The 20,496-nt window shown below is 39.0% G+C and overlaps 1 protein-coding gene across 5 annotated transcripts in view; it reads left to right on the forward strand.

Annotated features, from left to right (window-relative positions):
• The window catches only part of PIEZO2 (piezo type mechanosensitive ion channel component 2), a 292,650-nt gene that overhangs the window by 128,720 nt on the left and 143,434 nt on the right, over nt 1-20,496 (forward strand). For all 5 annotated transcript variants that reach the window (XM_032121792.1, XM_032121810.1, XM_032121818.1 and 2 more), the window contains exon 4: nt 8,165-8,207. In XM_032121792.1, the coding sequence (XP_031977683.1) occupies nt 8,165-8,207 (43 nt within the window). The remainder of the gene's footprint in view (nt 1-8,164; nt 8,208-20,496) is intronic.

Here is a 20,496-nt window from a genome sequence, read left to right on the forward strand (position 1 = left end):
TTCAGAGAAAAAGCATGGTTTACGTGGTTTGGAGTATGTTAGTGGAGTCAAAGATGCCACTACTGGAATGCTGGGGCTTTTTGTCGTAATGTCCCTCCTGTTTCTGTGCAAGATTTCTTAGTTTTCTGTTCTTATTTATCTCATCCATAATTTATTGTATATGGATGTGCACCTGCAGACACACTCATTGTTTATTTCCCCCTTCCCATGTGTCTATGCTGAAAAATCTGTGAAGAAACATTTGCCCACCTCCCCTCCTTCAGATGAGAAAGAAAGAGAAAATGAGACAATGAAAAGCAAATTCCTTGTGCTGGTACGCTGTGCACGTTCAATGCTGCAGGAAACTAAGTCGACATTATTATTTATAACAGTATATTATGCTACAATAAAAGTAAGCAGAGTGTAGCTCTAGAAGTTGGAGGGATGCCCGTCACTTACACTTACACAGTTAAGACCTTGCCTCTAAGATACTTTTTAGCAGACAGAGCAGTGTTGCTTGGGATAGGAGACGAGAGAATTTTTCTGCCAATAAAAATGGAGAAAAATCTTATTTCCTTCAGGCTTATGAAAAGTAAAACTTAACACAAGTTTTCTTTTACTTTTGAAACGAAAGCAAAACCAGTCTTCCATATTTGAAAAAGGAGTCATTAAATTATTATTTGTCCTTTTCAGAAGGTCTGGAGTGAACTTTGATCCTCTTAAACTCTGTGACGATCTGACTTAAGATATCTGACATCCCCCATGGCAACAGCAGGAAAAGTAGCCTTCCTTCAAGGCTACTCCCCCGAGCCCTGACACTGTTTTCTGCTGTAGAAAAGAGTAAGAGATTGACCATATCTAAGGACCATCTGATTTGTTACCCTTTATTCCCTTAGTGGGATTCTGTGCTGGTAACATGCAATGCTCTGCTCTGCACAGTGTTTCCTTTTCCTCATCCATTTTTGAAGTGGTCTACGGTGATGGGGAAAGGGAGGCAGTTCTATTTCAGAAACAGAAGTAAAAGATGGCAAAATGAATTCAAATCTGAAGTATCCTTGGAAACTTGGGTTAAAACCCACTAACCGACCATTACAGCAAACAAATAGATAAATAAAACATTAAACAAAATGAAAAAAGCCCTTTCCATTAGCTGGCTGTCTCGGCTTTCATCTGGAATACATTCCCCAAGGATATTCTAGTGCTTTGGGTTTTGCTGCTTTGCTGCCTCATTGAGAAAATAAATTTGAAATTAAATGAGGTTAAAATAAGAGTGGTTTTAAGCTTCTGTGTATTGCAGGGGAAGATTGCCTGTGTTTCTGATATACTATGTCTAAGCAGATAAAAGAAGTCATGATTCGTACGAAAATTATGGAACCTGTCATCCTTGTGGAAAAGCTGATTAAAAAAAAAGTGTGAAGCAATTCAGCAAATTTAAATTTGTTTTATTACCTGTGTATCATTTTAAACAAATCTGTCATGGAAGAACAAATGCAGAAAGTACTTTCCCACATTTTCTTTCTCCAAGTCATTATTTTTTCCACACATCTTTTAACTTGATGTTTAATTAGTAGGTCATCGTCACGTTTTAAAAACGATTTTTTTTTTTACTGTTCCTCATTGCTATTCATTTCAGCAAACTATCAAAGCCCATTAACTCAATGCAAGTCTTTCCAGTTATTTCTATACACTTTGCATCAGGCTCAGAGACACTGGTTTTACCATCATGCAAAGTGAGCTAGGATCTGCCCCTGCCTCCAGCAAGATGCTGGATCAATTATATCCCAGGTGCACTAAGGGGTGTTTCACATGGTGTTGCCTATCTTAAGTTAAATGGTCAATTTAAAAAAAAAAGGCTCCCCCAACGCCGCAGTTCTAAGTGCTAATCAGGATTAAAAAAAAAATATAGAGAGAGAGATTAGGCCTGTGAAGCAGCTGCTTTTAGGGTCCCCACTTCTCTGTGAGAGCTCTGCTGACACGTCTGGACCCCCAGAATTCCCAGGGAAGCCACAGGTTGGAAGAGGTGACTGTTCACATACAGCTACTAATCACTTTACCATAGCCATTGTCTTCTTAGTGCTCACCTTAAAGCAATATGCATATGTGTGCGCACACAGAAACCTGGTGTCAGTGCTATTGCACTTTGTTCTATATTCCTCCTCTGCTCACTTTATTAGTAAAAGTTCCCACTCATTAATATCTCCTTAGAGAAGAACTAGCATTTTTGATGATGATTATTTTTCCAGTTAACATGGAATGAGTCAAGATTTCTTTTTTATTGGAAAGCAAATTTTGTATCTCACGATAGTAATTTATTATTTTCCTCAGAGGAGAAAATACACAGTAAATCTTTCCCATGACATTATTGTGGAGGGATCAGATTTGTGCTCTTTACTCAGTAAAAAATCTGTTGAAAGCTGGTATGAGTGGAAGGCAAGTAAAGACTTGCAACATCTGATCTTCTTGATAGGACTCTTTCTTGGTATGTAGTCAGCAATCACTTTCTTCATTTAGACAGAATCCTGGACCACTGGGCCTAAGCTTCTATTTTACTGGTGGTTTTAGTCTCTTCAGCATGCACAGCAAACCATAACAGCCAAGATTTTCCCTTATTCCTTCTCCTTGAGGCATTGCTTTAAAAATGAAGTAACCTGCTGTCGTGCCTTACACATTTGTCTCCCTGGGGTTTTATAGGGAGTGTGACAGTGCTGAGCATCCAGTGCTACTCTGTACATCAGAGCAGTAGAAAGGCTCCTGCTCACTGTAGTGGATGGGATACAGCCCAGAAAAACATCTTAAGGATGAGCACCCTGACCTGCCCCTTCATCCCTCAGGGTGACTGTAACTGGGAAGCTTTTCTGGGAACACTCCAAGATGGGCACAGGGAGTGGTGGAGTGAGCTGCATGTCTCAGCAAGCAGCATGGTGAGATAGGGGTGAAGCATTTGGTGCAGTGTCCTTGGTTGCCATGTTTTGATATGTTTTGAGTGTGGATTAGCTCTGCTCTGGTCACGCAGACAGAATGAGCACTGGTGGCTGAAACACAGCAGTTGTGTCCCTGGGCTGCGCTTTAGTTTCATGTGAAAGGAATTCAGTTTGTGCACTCCAAGATCACTCTGTTGTGCAAACCAAAGCATGGTAAGAGATTTGCCCCAGAAATACTCTCCAGTGTTGAATTAAAACATCAGCATGAACACAGCACATTAGTAATATGCCATACTAGGAGATCTCATGCTAAATGAAAGTGTTGTCATTATCTCAGATGATAGACTGATGATAAAATTACAAAGTGATGAGTGCAGGATGCACGCTAAGTAATTTGAATCAAGGGAAGAGGAAGTGTAAGAGAGATTTATTTCTCAAAATAGACAGATGGATGCTAAATGCCAAGGTAGCACTGTCTGATGCCCTTCACCTGAGAGAAATGATTGTTTCTGTAAGAGTCATGTTGCATGTAACTAACTATTGGATAGCCAATGTGCAGGTAAGTAAATGTTAACAGTACCTCTATGGTACTGTGCTGCAAATAAGAAAAAGTTCTTTCCTTTGCCACTTACTTTTCTCTAGTCAAAACTACTGTTTAGTTTCATAAAACCTGTGATTTTGTATTTATTAAACAACAAAAAAGGTAGAATTTCTGAAAAAACCCATAGGTGTTTTTTGTTTGGAAGAAGATAGAAGCTTGCTACTAGGAACAAGCAACTGCAAAGACTGTTATAATATATGAAGCTGCTGAAACAAATATATTCCAAATTTGGCAGTTTTTATCAGTTGTGTACATTTTGTCTTGTTTGTAAATACTTGTTAGTTACTTGTCAGTAAGGTGAAGGAGAATATGCAGCAGAGCAATGTTTCCCACTCCATTGAAAATAGACTGCAAACCCCCAAATGGTTTATAGAGTTTGTGTGTCTCTTCCAAAAAGACCCAAACTGTAGCAGGACAAGCCAGTATGTTCATCCACTTTGTTGAGAACTTTCAGGTGTGCATTCAAGAAACTCAGGTCCCCAACTAGTCTGGCTGGGCTGGACTCTGCAAACTTCTGCCCTGTTCTCTGTTGTTTGAGAAGCAGAGTTGAGAGAAGTGGCACCTGCAATGGGAAGGTTTAGCAAAGCATTTCTTTCAATTTCTGGAGTATTCTGTATCTCTGTTTTGTATCTCTTGAATATATGAAAGGATTTCCCCCCCCCCCCCCTTTTTTGTGGTTTGGAGAATACTAGTAAGTGTCACAAGCTTAAGATTAAACTTTTGAAATTGATAGGAATATTCTGATCATTACAAATTCAGCTGTTCTTCAGAAATTCTTTTCCTTCAAAATGTTAGGATAAAGATCACTGAAGTTACTATTCCAGAATATCTGCCTGTTTCTGAAGTATCATAACAGGTTTGTGTATGTATATCCCACCTGCATGTTACTCATGAACCAAGTGTGACTGGGGAATGTCTGGTACCTTGCTCATTCCTTCAGAGAGTCTGGATGACTCTCTGTGATACCCCAGTGACAGGCTCTAAAATCAAACTTTCTAAATTTGGTTTGATGGAATTAACAGATATTTTTTTCCTATCCCAATCTTTGGAGATCTTAATATAATTTCAATTGTATACTTGAATTCTGACAGGCTCACTTAATGATTACTGGAAAATGTCAAACAATGTCTTTTGGTTTAGTTAAGCCATATTTTTCCCCTCTGGTCCTTATGTCAGATCACAGTGAGAAAAGAATGCAAGAATTATTATTCTTACTGTTAGAAAGCCTCAAGAGCAGAGGCAGACACAGGCATGTAGCTCTTAAAGTAGCCACTAACTCTGGAGAAATGAGAAGGCAGGAGGCTGTGGGTAATCACTGCACACAGTCATTGGGACCACAGGATCTGCAGGGGCTTGGATGCATATGTGCATGGGAATGGCATAGGAGGCATGAGTTTCATTTACAATGCATGCCAGACTTCTCCCTCAACAGCTACAGATCTCTGCAGTAGTGGAAGGGAGGGCATGAAATGGCTCAAGGTGAATAGTTGTGCAACCTCCATGAAAGCATGAAAATCACTTACCCAGTATTCTTCCCCAACACTGGTTTTAACATCCAGCTAGACAGGGTGCTGGGGCATCTTGTCTAGCCAGTGCTTTTGTCCAAAAAAGGTTGGACCAGATGATCCTTGAGGTTCTTTCTGACCTGGTATTCCATGATTCTGTGATCCTATGAATATATTATTCTCTGTTTTCCCTATGCCCACCAGTGTACTTCAGCAGCGAGGCAACTTCATGTTCTGTAAAGGTGAACAACCTGGCAGGGGTCTGTGAGCCCTCTCATTCATAGTAATCAGAGAGTTGTAACCAAACCAAACTAAATATGGCAAGTGCCATGTGAATGAAAGCCTACCTATCAAAGAAGGCAACATTTCGCTTAATGAAGATATTTTTGATTTTATCTTGCTAAATCTCATATTCTTATCCTCTCATTCTTATGCTAGGATTTCACTGAGTGCATATGTGAGCATGGTATGCATGTTACCATTGTTCCTATTAAAAGTGAGCAGAAATTCTGGAAGCGCATTATGCTTCATCTCTTTGAAGAATTTTAAAGCTAGAGCTGTTAATGTGAAACAGAATCTTTGGAATAAACGAGAATGGTCAGGCACTCTGGAGCAAATATTTTGGGGGAAAAAGCTTAATTACATGGGTACCAGATTAAGGCGTTCTTATAAACAGTTATGGTATTTTTGTTGTGGTAGTAAAAAAGAAGAAAGCCAAGGGAAGCCACCTTAACTTAATGAATCCACTGTAGTAGCTGATTGATTCTGAAAGCCAACAGGTGAATATTTTCCACAGTCCCAGCAGAGAGAAAGACTCAATTGAATAGCCAAATTCCTATTGATTTCCTTTGGAGCAGGATCAAGTCTTTAATTCTGGATTAACTCCTTTTCTGATTTTAATGAGAATTACGTGACTTAAATCCTGTTTTATGTTTTGGAAGCAACAGGTAAGGTTTAAATCAAATAATAGTTTTTCTAGACTTTTAATAGCACTATTCTTTTTAGTGCTGCTGTTACCTCAGGGTATTTACTTTTGGCTCTTAGTGTGGTGTAGAAGTTGATACTATTGTGAATGGAATTGGCGAGTCTTAAAACAGAATGTTTAGATCATAAACATTTTAAAATAAGACTCCATATAAAAAGATATATTTTTTTAATATGAAATGCTAGTTGTGTTCTTGGCAGGCTTTGCTTCAGAGGAGACAGATGCATTTCCAAGAATATTCTGGTGGCCAGCTGCAGCCAAAAGATTATTTCAAACCTATGGAGACCAAATTCCCTTTTCTCTATAGCTTTTTTCCTTTCTCTCTCTTTCTCTCCCTGCCTCTCTCTTCAGTAGGACTCTCTCTATATAATATAAATGAAGTGTAGCCAGCCATGGGGTGAAAAATTCATACACAATTATACATAATAGTGGAAGGCATAGAAACTCTGACTAAAGATGCCAGTACTGGTCTTTGCTTTAGGAAGTGCTGTTGAGATTTCTTTTCTTCAACACTCTTCAAATCTTCAGAGTTCAAAAAACGTTGGCTACTCTTCCAGCCAGCAGGATTACATAAAATATATGGATAATTGCTTGTGTCTGCTCTGCACTTACCTGTGGAGTGGCACAGTCATCTTTTTAACAATTACTTGATTCATAGATGCTGTGTGAAACCAGTTATGGTCCAGAGATGAGCAGAAGTTGATGGTTTTGGGGGATAACTTATAACAGAATACCTTAATGGAGCAGGTCTTTATTTATCTCACTCATTCATGCTTCATTGTGCAAGATATTATTTTTGTTTTTCACGTTTATTTGAAATAAATGTGTGAGAGTATTTGTTCTCCTGCTTTAGAGGTGTCTTTAAAGGACTTCTTTTAATAAAATACTAACTCAGTGTGATGAGAGGCATTGTCTTATGTAGTTCTGCAGGCAGAGGTCTTGCCCCACCTCAGGCAAATACAGGTGCCACAGTAGAAGCTCTTGGTACTGATCAAACAATCGACACTACGCAGTTATTCCAGAACAAAATTTTACTTCTTTTTTTTCCCATTTAGTGAAGGTAAAGCTTTCTCCACCTCACTTTTGAAGTCTCTTACTGCTGTGTGTTTTGCTGGATATGGGCCTGAAATTCGTGCCTGCTTTGCACTGAATGGGGGGCAATTAAAAGTGTTGCTTAATGTCACTTACAGAGAAACTTTTTGTGCCTAATTTGTATTTGCCTTTAGGTGATAGAATGCATCAGCAACTGGAATTATTGTCACTTCTCTGATTTTGAGATTTCAATGAGTGATTCAGATGAATCATTCAAAAAGAATTGTAGTTGCTTACATGGCATGCAGTCCTGTTGCATTTCCCACAGGAGTGTAAAAAGGCAGAGCAAACTATGATACAGCTTCATGTCCTCCTACATATTTGCCTAGCAGACCTGCATGACTTGAGATATTTGTGCTCTTAGTAGCCTGTATATAATGACCTCATAATAGTAGGAAAAAAAGGAGACTGGTAAAAAGCAAAAAAACTACCAAGAGCTGAAAACTGATCACCTAAAGCTTGCAGTCTGTGTGTGGGGGTTATTTTGGAGAAAATCTAGGTAAAATTTGTATTAAGGAAATCAGAAATACTGAGGACAATTCTTTGGATGAGTCTGCACATTTGAGTAGTTTGTGGGGCTGAGTCCTTGATGATTTTGAGAAAGAGTCCTTTGCAGCTGTTTGTGTGAATGTGAAGGGTTAAACAATAAAGACGCAATACATGTTCATGCTTTTGCTCAAAAATAAAAGGGCTGGATTTCAGAAGGAGCTGTAAAGCTTTCAGCAAGAATCAAGCGAACACTACAGTAAAGTGAAAAGCTGAAATGTGAAGAGTGCGTGATGTGAGATGCCAGCTCAGCGCTTCCAGATCACATTGCTCTAGCAGAGGAGACCACCCTTGGAATTGCAGTGAACTGTAGCTGCTCTGCAGTGTAAAGGAGTTGTATAGGCTGATACCCCTCTCACTGTTATGTCACCTGGTGGTAGCCTCTCTCAACAGCTCTCCACTCTGGGGAAAACTTCTCTAGGGGTGGAAAAATCTCCTTAATATACAGATCCCAGCTGCACAAGGAAAGGAAAAGAGTGTTTGTACAAAAAAGGTTCTTTACTGAGGGTGTTTGTTTTTTCTCCTCTTTGTACAGGTTCAACATGGGAGAAGACATTACGGCAGATTGGTTTTGAAAGGTAAGCCATAAATTTATTTCCTTACCAGTGCACAAAAGGTAAGGAAGAAAAACTGCACAGCCAAACTTGCACAGTTATTTATTTTAGTTGGTTGAATGTATCAATGACCTCAAATTTAGAGTGGGAGTCATGCAGTGTCATGCACAAATGCGTTCAGCTTTTCTGTTTTGTGTCCTCTTCTCTTTCCCCAGTCGATCTAAAGCCATTTATTCATCATATGAACTTGGCTCATAATGTTGTTTTCTGGTGACTATACAGCATGCTAGTATTAAAGAAAGGGACACACCTTTTGACTACAAGTCTTACTTATGAATGAAAATACTGCTCTCATCATGTTATTTTTTCCATGAAACTTCTAATCTCTGACATATGAGTTGACAAAAGTAAATGAAGTTGAAAGAGGAGCAAAGCTGGCAGAGAGCTATTCAGCATCAGAGGAAAATTCAATATGCAGCATTCCTCAAGTGAAAGAAATTCTTGCAGACAAACTTAGCCACAAGGTCATCATACCAGAAACATGTCTGTCTTGTAAATTAAACTAGGCCAAATCCAGTAAAGAGTGATGTAAAATAAAGAAGGATTCAGATGCTTAGTGTCATCTTTATTCTTCTACAAATGGTAAGTTGAAGAATCTGCTCTCTGCTTGGAGTTTTTGATATTATTGAAAATTACACACTCTCAGTTGCTAAGTTTGATGTCCTCAAAGGTTTTTTTTTTTTAACAGGTTGGGTTTTTTTTCCCAAGTTACATCCAGTTTGGTTCCTGATAAGTATTTCATTCAGCGTGATACCACAGGTGTCTGCAGGGCACTACAGTAAACTTAATTCTTTCATCACCCAAATTATGAATTAGCACCTGTTGGTGCTGCTTGTCTCCATCAGAATGAAAAGAATAAAGAAGTTTTGAGGAGTTCTAGAATGAATTGATACTCTGTGTTTTGAAAGTGAGAATGGAAAAGGATCAATGTCTTTTTAGCTGAGTTCATTAGAACTCAGTGTGGCAATTTCCAACTTGTGAGATGTTTCAAAACAAGGAGAATCCATGCTAGCTGTGTATATGCAGTGTATGTACCACATGAAAGATGGAGAATTGTTGATAGACTGAATTACAGCTGGGAAGACTTCCTGAGAGGAAGAAAATATGTAAAAGGAATTTCTGTGCAGATCCCATTATTGCCACTCCAGGTTGAAAAGCAGAAAGGCTTTCAAATGGCACTTCTGCACCTTGAGAGATTGATCGTCACCCTGGGGTAACTTTATTTGAAGCAGCACATTAGTTAGCACAGCTGAGGTGAAGATTTGAATGTACTTTGCCTGCCATAGTCATAGAATCAAATATGTTCTCACCAACTTTTTCAGAGAACCAGCAAGGAGAAAAAAAGGAAGATGAAGTCTTTTACACAGATAGAGTAATTAAGATTTGGGGTTTTAAAAATAGTGATATTAAGATTTGGGGTTTTAAAAATAGTGATATTCATTATCTTAACTGTATTTTTAACACAAGATTTTTTAAGACAGGAATATATCGTAGAATCATAGAATGGCTCTGGTTGGAAGGTACCTTAAAGATCACCTAATTCCTACCCCCCTGCCATGAGTTGTTCAGAGCCCCATCCAGCCTGGTCTATAACACAAGGTGTGGGGTATCCACAACTTCTGAAGTTGGTTGACTAAAAGATTAATGAGTAACATATATGTAAAGTTCAGTGTTAACTCTTTTATAGCAATATTTGCTTAATATAATATTGTCCGTTACTGGTTTAAATCAGTATTTTTTTATCTTAAAGAATAGTTTCCAAAGAAAACACATTGCTAGATGTAATACCTGGATGCTGGAACCCCACTTAACTTTCAGTCACAGAAGCAGAAATCCCAGGTCTGCAGATCTCTCAAAACTAAGAGATTATTCTGGGGATGTATCACTACATCCTTTCCCTAATCTTATTCTCTTCAGTAGGAATCCCTTTTCGGCCACCAATAGAGACAGGTTAGTGGGCTACATCTATTTTAGCTCTGATCCAATACAGCTGTTCTTGCGTAAACTCTAGGGAAGGAAGCAGCAGCATGTCTGGCTATTTAAAATTCTATTCTCTGCAAGCTTTTTACTTAGGCACACCTGAGTCAGGTGTGAAATATCAATAGCATTTAAATGTGTTGTTTGAGCAAGGACATTCTCATTCAGGAGGGAGGAAGCAAGATTTTTAGATACATCAAAGGAGAGACATGAGGTAATGCCCTAAGGAGGAATTATCTTTGCTTCAAAACTGGAAGATCCATATAAATTGTTCTCAACAAACTGTTTTAGAGTTGGTTTAGGAACGGGAGATACAGTCAGTCAGTCAGTTTACATTGCCGAAAATTAATCCCATATAATTTACAGGTGATGTCATCACTGCTTTGTGGCTACATGGTATTTATTCTGCAATAGTGGAGTGTTTACATTACTGTTGTCTTCATATCCTGAAAAACATTGTGGCACCAAGAGATCTGACTGTGAGGCTTTTATGTAAGCATTACTTGTAAGCTGAGAATGCTGCTTTTCAATGCAAGGGAAATTAAAAATGCTGCAGCTCAAGTAAAGTAGCTTTATACCCAGGAAATTACTGGAGTTAAGAGCTTTTCAATTAAAAGGAGTATATGTGGTTTTGATAGCTATAAATGAAGGTCTTTATGTTATTGTCTTTTGAGACATTACAAATAAGCTGATTGTAGCATACTATGGTAGTCACCACCTTTGTCCAGCTTGATCTAGACTGCAGTTCCCTGACTGTATTTTCTGAAGAACACTGAGGAGCAATTTTGAGATTTAGAAAAAGTATTGTATTGTGCTGTCCTATAAGAAACCTGGTTTCAAATGCTGAGCATGTGCACTACTTTAATGTCAAGCAAGCTGTCATGTTTATGGAGTTTTAAAAAATCTTAAGCAAAAGCAAATAGATTTATGGTTAAATAGGATGACTTTTTTGCAACTGTTAAGATCAGGATTATTGTTCTTTATTGGTGCATGTTACGATGGCACCTACACATGCATAAAAATGCCTGGAAAGCAGTCAGCTCTCTTGGACTTTGTTCCAAACATGACTTGACTAAAAATGTGTTTTAGAAGGCATTGTTCATCTCTGGCTTAAGATTTTTTCAGTCACATTCAGGACCCAGTGGAAATCATTGGATCATGTAATCAATAAGGATGGAAAAGACCTACAAGATCATAGAGTCCGTTCTTTAAGCAAACACCACCTTGTCAACTAAGTCATGGCGTTAAGTGCTATGTGTGCCACATCCAGTCGTTTCTTGAACACTTCCAGGGATGATGACTCCACCCCTTCCCTGGGCAGCCCATCCCAATGCTTAACCACCCTTTCAGTGAAGAAATTCTTCCTGATGTCCAGCTTGAACCTCCCCCGGCACAGCTTGAGGCCATTTCCTTATGTCCTATTGCTGGGAGGCTCACTCAAAATCTCAAATGGAATAGTTATGAGCAATTAACAGTGACTGTACTTGTTTCCTGGCTATTAAAGAGAGCTTAATGCACAAAGCCTGTTAAAATTCAAAAGGAAAGAGGATCAGTTCAGTTAGAGAGCTGGTCTTCTCCTGTAATGCAGTCAGTAGTGTCTTTCCAGCTCATGGCTGGGGTGAGGCTTGCAGTGCAGAGCCTGCAAAGAGCCACTGCCAATGCTGGGGAAATGCTGCTGGGGAAATGCTGCCACACTGCAGAAAATTACAACCAAAAGAAGGCCTTTTTTTAACGCTTAAATTTCTCTAATTTGAGCTACCAGATAATGAAGTTTGTGTCCTTGTCTAGTAGATTCAGTAATGATTACAAGAATGTCTTCTGTTTTTACATATTTGTTGACCTATAAATGATTTAATAATTTTAAAACTTGAAATGGATGACGTCGGACCTCTTAAAACTCATAGTCCTGCAGGGTTTTCAGACTTCCAGTACTCCTCTTACTGTGCTTCTCTGAGTTGTACTTTGTTATGTGACTAGTAAGTTACTCAGCTGCTAACAACACTTCTACTCCCTTTTTGCATTTGTTCCCATGGTGCTTCTCCTATGCGTGTAATGCTTTACTTTATGGTTCCACAAAACAGACTTCAGAAGGTTTAATAACTGTTATTACATGTGAAGTAAATATCAAATGTTTTAGAAAATATATATTTGAAGAATAACAGATGTGTGGTTATTACACTTTTGGCAACCTTCAATAAGTATGTTTTTCATAGTAAATAGTTGCTTCAGTCATAGAGAAAGGAACTTTTGAGCACCAATTTCATAGTAGAATGTAATTATCTTTATAAAAATTAAAGTTTCCATATCAAAGATACAGCTTTTGTTTGGTTGATAGCTTCAACCTGATTCTAATATTGTTATTTTCATGGAATGCAAAAATTTATTATTAATTAGAAATTACATATATATATGCAAAAGTAGGTGACTTCCACCCTCATAATGCTAATGAGACCTCTCTGCACCACACTTAGTACAGCAGCAACATCTATGTAGAAAGTGCACCAGCAGCATCCCAAATTGTCTAAAGTAATGCTGAGGGTGATTGCCAGTGAAAGCTGCTCCTGTTAGTAGAATACTGTGTATTGAGTTGTGGGTTTGTTCTGCTTTTTTAAATCCTTTTACTATATAAGAATGGAAGAGTAGTTGGAGACTGCTAGCTCTCACACCAAAAGGAAAGGGGAAGTAGGTAAGAGCAGAGAAGGGAAAAAGGAAAAGGACCTGAAGATTTCTATATCAAGGCTAGACCTTGGATATGAAGACTGTCTCCTATTAAGATCGATTTCAGACCTTCTGTGTCCCTCAGTATCTCCTTCAACTACTCTCCTAAGCAGAGGGTGATAAGGAGGACACTCTGCAATGTTTTTATTTAAAGCAAAGTAAATGCAACAGCCCTGCTTGCCACAGGTAGAGAGACACAGCTTACCCAGGAGACGCCAGGAGCAAGTTAGCTGTCATCGCTGAGAGGTGCGTTTGTGTTCCTACACTGGTCTCTGGCAGCAGACACATGTCTGCTTTTGCAGCTGCTCCACATATGCCCCTGCTCAGTCTAGCCAAAAATACTGTGTATATCTTCCCTACCCCTTGCAGAGACTGAGAACTCAATTTCCGAAACCACTCGTGACATGCGGTGAGCGCTGGAATCCAGATGCATCTTCCCAAGTGCCTCCTTCCAGTTTCAGGTTGCTAATTACGAGCCTACTGGCGAGCTGTTTTCTCTCTTTCCTCGTGCTTGCTTGGATATTTGATTGGTAGTTGGCCAGAGTTTCTCTGGGTGACAGGAATAAACAGAAAGAAGAGAATATCACTAGATTCTGTAAATATTTAGTATGCACAGTTCTGGCTTGGAAATCAAAGTACCATATAGCTTTCCAAAGTGACATCCCCCTCTTCTCCCCATGCTCTTTGGTGATTTTGTAAAAAGGATAAACATATGCTTGAAATATAAAGTCTTATCCTGATACCATGCTCCGTAATTTCAAGCCCTTCCTTCACATACAGCTCAGTCCTATAGTCCTTCCTTGGGCAAAGCTCCCATTGACATAGTTTTGGGAGCATTGCCTCAGCCAGGGGCTGCATGAGGCTACACGGTCTGATCCTTGAGAAGTTATTTTAAAGGGAACAGTGCAATTTAAGTGCATTTCACAAATATTGAATAATTTGAGAAGACAAGGAAAAATGGGTGCAGTGGTGCAATCAAAGGGATGTGGGAAAGCCCTGCCAGGCACATCTTTCCACCATTTTGGAAAAAAAATAGGTATATTAGTCTGTATAGTTATTTTGGTCTCCTGTGCCACAAGGCACTTAAGCAAGTGCTTAGTTTTCAGTGCCCAGGAATGCCCTCTTACTTTGGCAGGGTTCTCTTCCACAGCATACCATCCTTGGATTTCTTCAAATCAGAGAAATCAAATTAATCGATGGTTTGTTTTTACTTTCTAGTCTTAATATATGATGCTCATCACACTTTTGTAGGAATTAATGAATGTGAATTTATTCTGCAGTTTTTGCATATTCTACAGTGAATTTACTGTAGAATGTGCTCTTTGTGAATTTACAGTTACATGTGCTCTTTGAATAATATGGTAGATAAATATAATATAAGGAGCAGAGAGACAGAACCAGTTCCAGACCTTCCCTTGGGAGGCTGTGAATAAAAGAGCAGTTTATTACTTGTAACAGAAGTGTTGTCTTCTGGGTGGGATCTCTAGTTGATCATTTCTCTGCCTGGCCAAACATGTCACAGAGGGCCTCATCCTCAGCCCCAAAACTGCTTTTAGGGGTAGAGTTAGGGTTCAGAGAGCCCTGATTCAGTGTTCCCTGAAGGAACAGTGGTGGTGCAGAAGGAAGACATGGGGAGCACAGCACTGCACCAACTCTGAGCCCTCCACACCTTTCTCATCTGGGCCAAACATGGTTCTGACTACCTCAGCCTCAGCCCCAAGCTGCCAAACCTAAGTGAAAGGCAGGGATATGGAAGCAGAGGACTACATCAGAAAGGCTTATTCATGTCCTTCCAGCTGTAACACTGCACTTCTTCTCTCCTGGTGCGATGAATGGCAGAGAATAGGGCTTCCCACACGGATGCATTTGTCTCCAGGCAAAGGGCAGCACAGGGTGCTGAGTCTTGGGAAGACGGGGTGCTGAGGTTGCCTTAATTTAATTTTCAAAGTGTCTCTTTCTTTGTTACTTCTCTTTTTTTGTGACTTCGTGGTGGCCAGGACTGTGGAATTTGTGCATGTGTGAGCTGAAGTATTTGTGTTGTTTATAGTGTAGGAAATGGGGAAGAAATGTGTTTTCAGTTTTATTTGATATATTCTGCATGCCTGAGGTTCTATCTTAAATTGAGTTTTCTTCGCTGCGCTGAAAAAAAGCAAGATTTTGAAATAAAAGTCTGAGTTACAGAGAAAGCCAAAATAAAAATTGGATTATATTTGCAAAGAAAAAAACCATTGTTTAAAAAGATATGAAGAAAACTGAAGTTAGATTTTTTTTCACCAACACTGTGTCAACTGAAATCTTTTAGTCCATATTAAATAGTGAAATAGAAACAATTTAAACCTAGTTTTAAACCAGTTTAACTTCTTGGATTTTATTCCAGTGTTGACTTTGGTTCCAACGTTGCTGTGTGTAGTCAGTCCAGTGTGCCCTGTGTGATTGCCTGTTAGCAAACAATACTGTGTATTGGGCATGCTGGAGTAGCCTGAGAATAGAGTGTGGGAATGGTTCAAAGCTGCATCCATCAAGGGAGGCTTAGACTGGACATTAGGAAGCATTTCTTTACCCAGAGGATGGTCGAACTCTGGAACAGGCTTCCTAGAGAGGAGTTAATGCCCCAAGCTTCACAGTGACTGTCAGCTGGCCAGTCATTTGGACAATGTCCTTGATAACATGCTTTAAATTTTGGTGGTTGAGCAGTTGGATGTGATGAGTGTTGTAGGTCCCTTCCAATTCAGATGTCTCCTCTCCTCTCGTCTCCTCTCGTCTCCTCTCGTCTCGTCTCGTCTCGTCTCCTCTCCTCTCCTCTCCTCTCCTCTCCTCTCCTCTCCTCTCCTCTCGTCTCGTCTCGTCTCGTCTCCTCTCCTCTCCTCTCCTCTCCTCTCCTCTCCTCTCCTCTCCTCTCCTCTCCTCTCCTCTCCTCTCCTCTCCTCTCCTCTCCTCTCCTCTCCTCTCCTCTCCTCTCCTCTCCTCTCCTCTCCTCTCCTCTCCTCTCCTCTCCTCTCCTCTCCTCTCCTCTCCTCTCCTCTCCTCTCCTCTCCTCTCCTCTCCTCTCCTCTCCTCTCCTCTCCTCTCCTCTCCTCTCCTCTCCTCTCCTCTCCTCTCCTCTCCTCTCCTCCCTCATCTTTTCCTCCCCTCCCCCTCCTCTCTTCTCCTCTTCCCATCCTTTTCATGTACTTTTTAAACTTAAGCTAGTTATAAGAGAAGCTGATTTTTGACAGACATCGTTTTTGTACGTTTTGTGATACACTGTCCTAGATTTTGCAAAATAAACATGTTTCTTCTTAGCAAACATGTCAGAGATTATTTTTTAATATATTGCCAGTGATGGTTTTGTAGCCTTTGTGTAGCACACCTGTGAGACTGTAAAGAATAATTCACCAAGGGAGACTTTTTTTATAGAAGCTTTTTAGGAGATGATGACCGCATGGCTGAAAACACTTAGACCAGTAATTGCTTCCTTACTTATGGGATTTTCTCAAAGCTGTCCCTATTAAGAAAAGTGATTAAACTATCACAAAATATGTAAACATTCACTAAAGTAACTTCGTTTGTTTTGAGCAGCTTTAAGAGATTTTTTGGGTTTTAATCCCCCCATCTTTATGTTTAAGCATAAGCTTGTCTTAATGGTAACATAAACAATTTCTACCTAAAATGATTGTAGTAATCATAGCTGTTCTCCAGTGTACATCACTGTAATATGCCAAGAAAGGAATTTCCTCTGGGTTGATTGAAGCTACTTTGACAATTTTTTGAACAACGTAGAAAGCAACGATGTGAATTTTCTAGATGTCTGAACACATGGTCCTTAATTATATAAGCAACTCAGTAGATTTCAAAGGTCTGTCTCATGGGAGTAGCCATTATGTAACCAGGGCAAAAATTCATTTTTAGTGGTATAAATAAATAAACTAGGTTTTAGGGAATATAGTAAATTCTTCAAAATTCAGAGAATTCTAAACTCTCTAACTTAGAGAGAATTCAAGTAGTAAAAATCCAAGGTGCACGTCACATCAGGCAGTCCAGAGGAAAATCATGATGTTATACAAGTGAAGCACAGTTGTGTGATGACTGTGTTTTAATCCTCTGCCTGTGCAAGCTGAAGTTCAAGAAGCCACTTACTTGTGGGAAGCAGGAGAGTCCTGCTTCCTGCTCAGCCTCCTGAGCACCGTCCAAGAGAGCTGGTGTGCAAACATCCTGGAGGCAAATGAATCTCTTAATCGCGCGATGTGCCTGTGATAAATCTATAACTGAGCTGTGTGTAGATGAGAAGCACAGTAGTGTTATTAATTACAAGTTGCTTTATGAATGAGAAGGTACCCCACTTTCTTCCTTTTCTTCTTTTTAAATTTTTTTTAAGCTAGGGTTGTCGAGCCTGAGGATCAAACTGGTTTTATCATCTGATCTAACACAGGACCAGGATTCTCTGTTGTATACATCTGCCAATGGCCCTACTTTCTCACTACTTTCTCACTCTCTCTCTGTCTTTCAGAGACTTGCAGTGACTGCTTGTTCCTAGGCATATTTTGGCCAATTTGTTGAGTTTGGCAAAAGCATATTTTCTTTTAAAAAGGGGGACTCTTGGATTTGGGGAAAATTAAAAAATCACCCAATTTAACTTTTAAGTTTTTAAAAGCATCAAAGTAACATCTTTCAAGGGCCTGAGTCCCTTTGGGAGTTGGGTTTGTAACTCAGGAATCTTTATGATTCTTGAACATTTTATCTGTAATCTGTTTAATCTGTTGCAAGTGCTGGGAACTTAGTTGAATCAACACTGTACTTTCAATTTTCCAAATGAAAGTGCTGCCCAAATCTATTATTTTTTTTCTGAAGATATTCAAAAGCCAAAAATTCGGTAGTCTGGGGTTTTTTTTTGCCAAAAAAATTCAGTAGTCTGTCAGTTTTTTGCTGCAAATAGTCTTGCCCTAGTGTTCTACTTTCTAATATGTCTGATCCTAGTATAATAACAGTTTTACTACATTACACTTTCTTCCTTCATGCTTTTATAAAATTTTAAATAGGAAACACTTCTGGGGAGAAATCCATGTAAAACTTCTCTTGAGTTGTACTTTAGTTAAGCGTTATAGATACTTTATGGTTGTTTTTCTTTTCTTAAACCACACCTTGGGGAGCTGACCTTTTACATGGCTTAATGTTGTAATGTTAACTGGTTTTAACCTGTTTTAACTTTTTTCTTTAAGAAAAGTCAACTTTGAAATATACCCCACTTGAAGAAGTCCATCAAACAAACCTAAAACTCATTTATTTATCAGCATGGCTGAAGTTTCCTGACATACACCATAGTGTTTCTCTAACAGTAGAGCAAAGGTGTGTTTAGAAGCCAAGCCAAATACTTTTATAAAGCCACTTTCCAATGTTTCCAACACTGTGGATAGCTTTTGGGAAAAGGAATAACTTGATAGGCCAGGACAAAAGAGCAATTAATATGGACTTGTCCCCTTCTTCCAGTGCTAAAAATGCTCTCTACTAGAGCAATTTGGACCAAAACAGAAATTAAAATTTTACACCACCTGTTTGGTACTAGATACACTCTACTGTAGATACCAAAGATATGTATATTTCAGTATATAATGTTGTTTATTGAGAAACAAAAAATATTTTTTTCTTTTTTCTTGCTATACTAGTTACTTTTTTTCCAGATATAAAGATGCATTCCCTGAAGTATTTTTATGGCTTTTCTGCTGTTTTCTAACTTGAAGTAACAAATAAGTAAAAATTGGATGCCAAGAATAATCATGAATAGCTTCAAAGTGGAATGATTTAAAATTGTTGTTATTTTTCTCCTGGCTTCTAACCTTTAAGAGTGAAGTTGTTTCACATTTCACAGCTTTTCTTCATAGCTGTGAGGGCTGTAAACGGATGTGTGTATTCTTTGTAAGGAAAAGTTGGTGGCTCTCACAGTCACATGGCTACAGAAAGTGAACATTTAGGAAAATTTTGCATCCCCAGTAAAGCTTTTGAAACTATCAAAGTGATATTTAAGCTGTGACGGACTCTTGCAACACTCACAGTGTAACTGCATCTCAGTCTAGAAGGGGAATGGCTTTAAGCTGCCTTGTCTCTGGCATGCCAGCCTGATTTCAGCACTGTGAGTGTGAATCAAGCGTCTGTCAGAGATCTGATTGTGTACAATGCAGACAGCCAAGCTGCCAGGGTGGAAACAGCAGTGCAGACTTTATATTTGTTCCACATTGCTGCAAATGGCAGCATATCTATCATCTTCTGAATCTGGCATATCTTCTTCCCTCCCACTGTCACTGCAGTGTCATAACATTTCTTTCTTTTGATTCAGTATGTAGAAAACTACTTTGGTTACTTTTTATTTACTTACAGTCTTCCTGTAGCTTTAGTATATGTGTGTGTTTGCCATCCAACTGCATCCCGCTACTCTGTGATGACATTGGCAAGTGCTTGCACAACTGAAAGGTTCATTGATGCAGCAGATGCAGTTGTGAATGAACAATCAAATCAGCTGTAACTTTTAAATTAAAAACTCATCAGTGAAGAGGATAAAGCACACAAATGCAAAAAACAAGGATAAAAAGTCGTACAAAGATATCATGATAAAGTCTGATATAATTAAAAGGCGAAAGAATGTATTTGTGGATTCTGTAAGAGTGTTTTTGCACATTCATTTCATAATTTTCTTTTGCCTAACAAAATGGTTTTTAAAGTAAAAGCCTGATTTTTTAAAGTAAAATACCTATTAGCTCTGCATCTAAATCACACTCATCATGATGCACTAGTTACAACAACCCCACCCTGCACAAGTCCTAAAATGCATTTAAAGAGTGGTCAAATACTCCTCTTTTTGAGAGCTCTGGGGATGTTCAGAGTGACTATAAAACTAAGAGAATCAGGTACATGAAGGGCTTTTCTACATGTGAAGTGTAAACAGAAAATTTTAGTAGACTTTTTATTACACGGGAAGGTTAGTATTAGATGCTCTGGGCAAATGGTGAGCTAATATGAAATAGTAGTGTAAAGTGGTGAATAGTTTAATCAGTAAAAAATAGAGGAAATAAGTGAGGTTTCTTTCTTCCAGAAAATAACATTTGTGTTGAAAAATTAATCTAGTCCTGGAAGAGAGCTCCACAGTATAGGGTTTTTCCCATTTTTTTGACATGAGTGAATGTTCCGTACTGACTCTTCCAAGCAGCCAGTAAATATTCATTTCCATATGCGTATGATGAGAAAAGTGGAATGGAGGTTAACACCCCCAGTTCACTGGGGACTCTTGTGGTCTCTGCACACTGTCAGAACGCAAAGGAATATATGCTGTTATTGTGGAACCTAGATGAATTAGGGGAATTTACTGAGAAGCCAAGTTTTCCCTTCATGGGTTACCATTCAGAGGAGAAAAAGACATGTGTGAGGAAAGAGTTGCAGGGCTCGATGCTCACATCTGCTCCAGTTCAGTTCTGCTAGAAATCGGATCAGTTGGCCCCCATATTTCATTTCCTTCTGTAATCTTGACCAATAATTTATAATTGGTATCAGCTGATCATCTGGCTCTCTCTTTCCATGACAAAATGAGTGAGCA

The sequence above is a fragment of the Corvus moneduloides genome, chromosome 1 (genome assembly GCF_009650955.1).
Source record: "Corvus moneduloides isolate bCorMon1 chromosome 1, bCorMon1.pri, whole genome shotgun sequence".
Classification (NCBI taxonomy): Eukaryota; Metazoa; Chordata; class Aves; order Passeriformes; family Corvidae; genus Corvus; species Corvus moneduloides.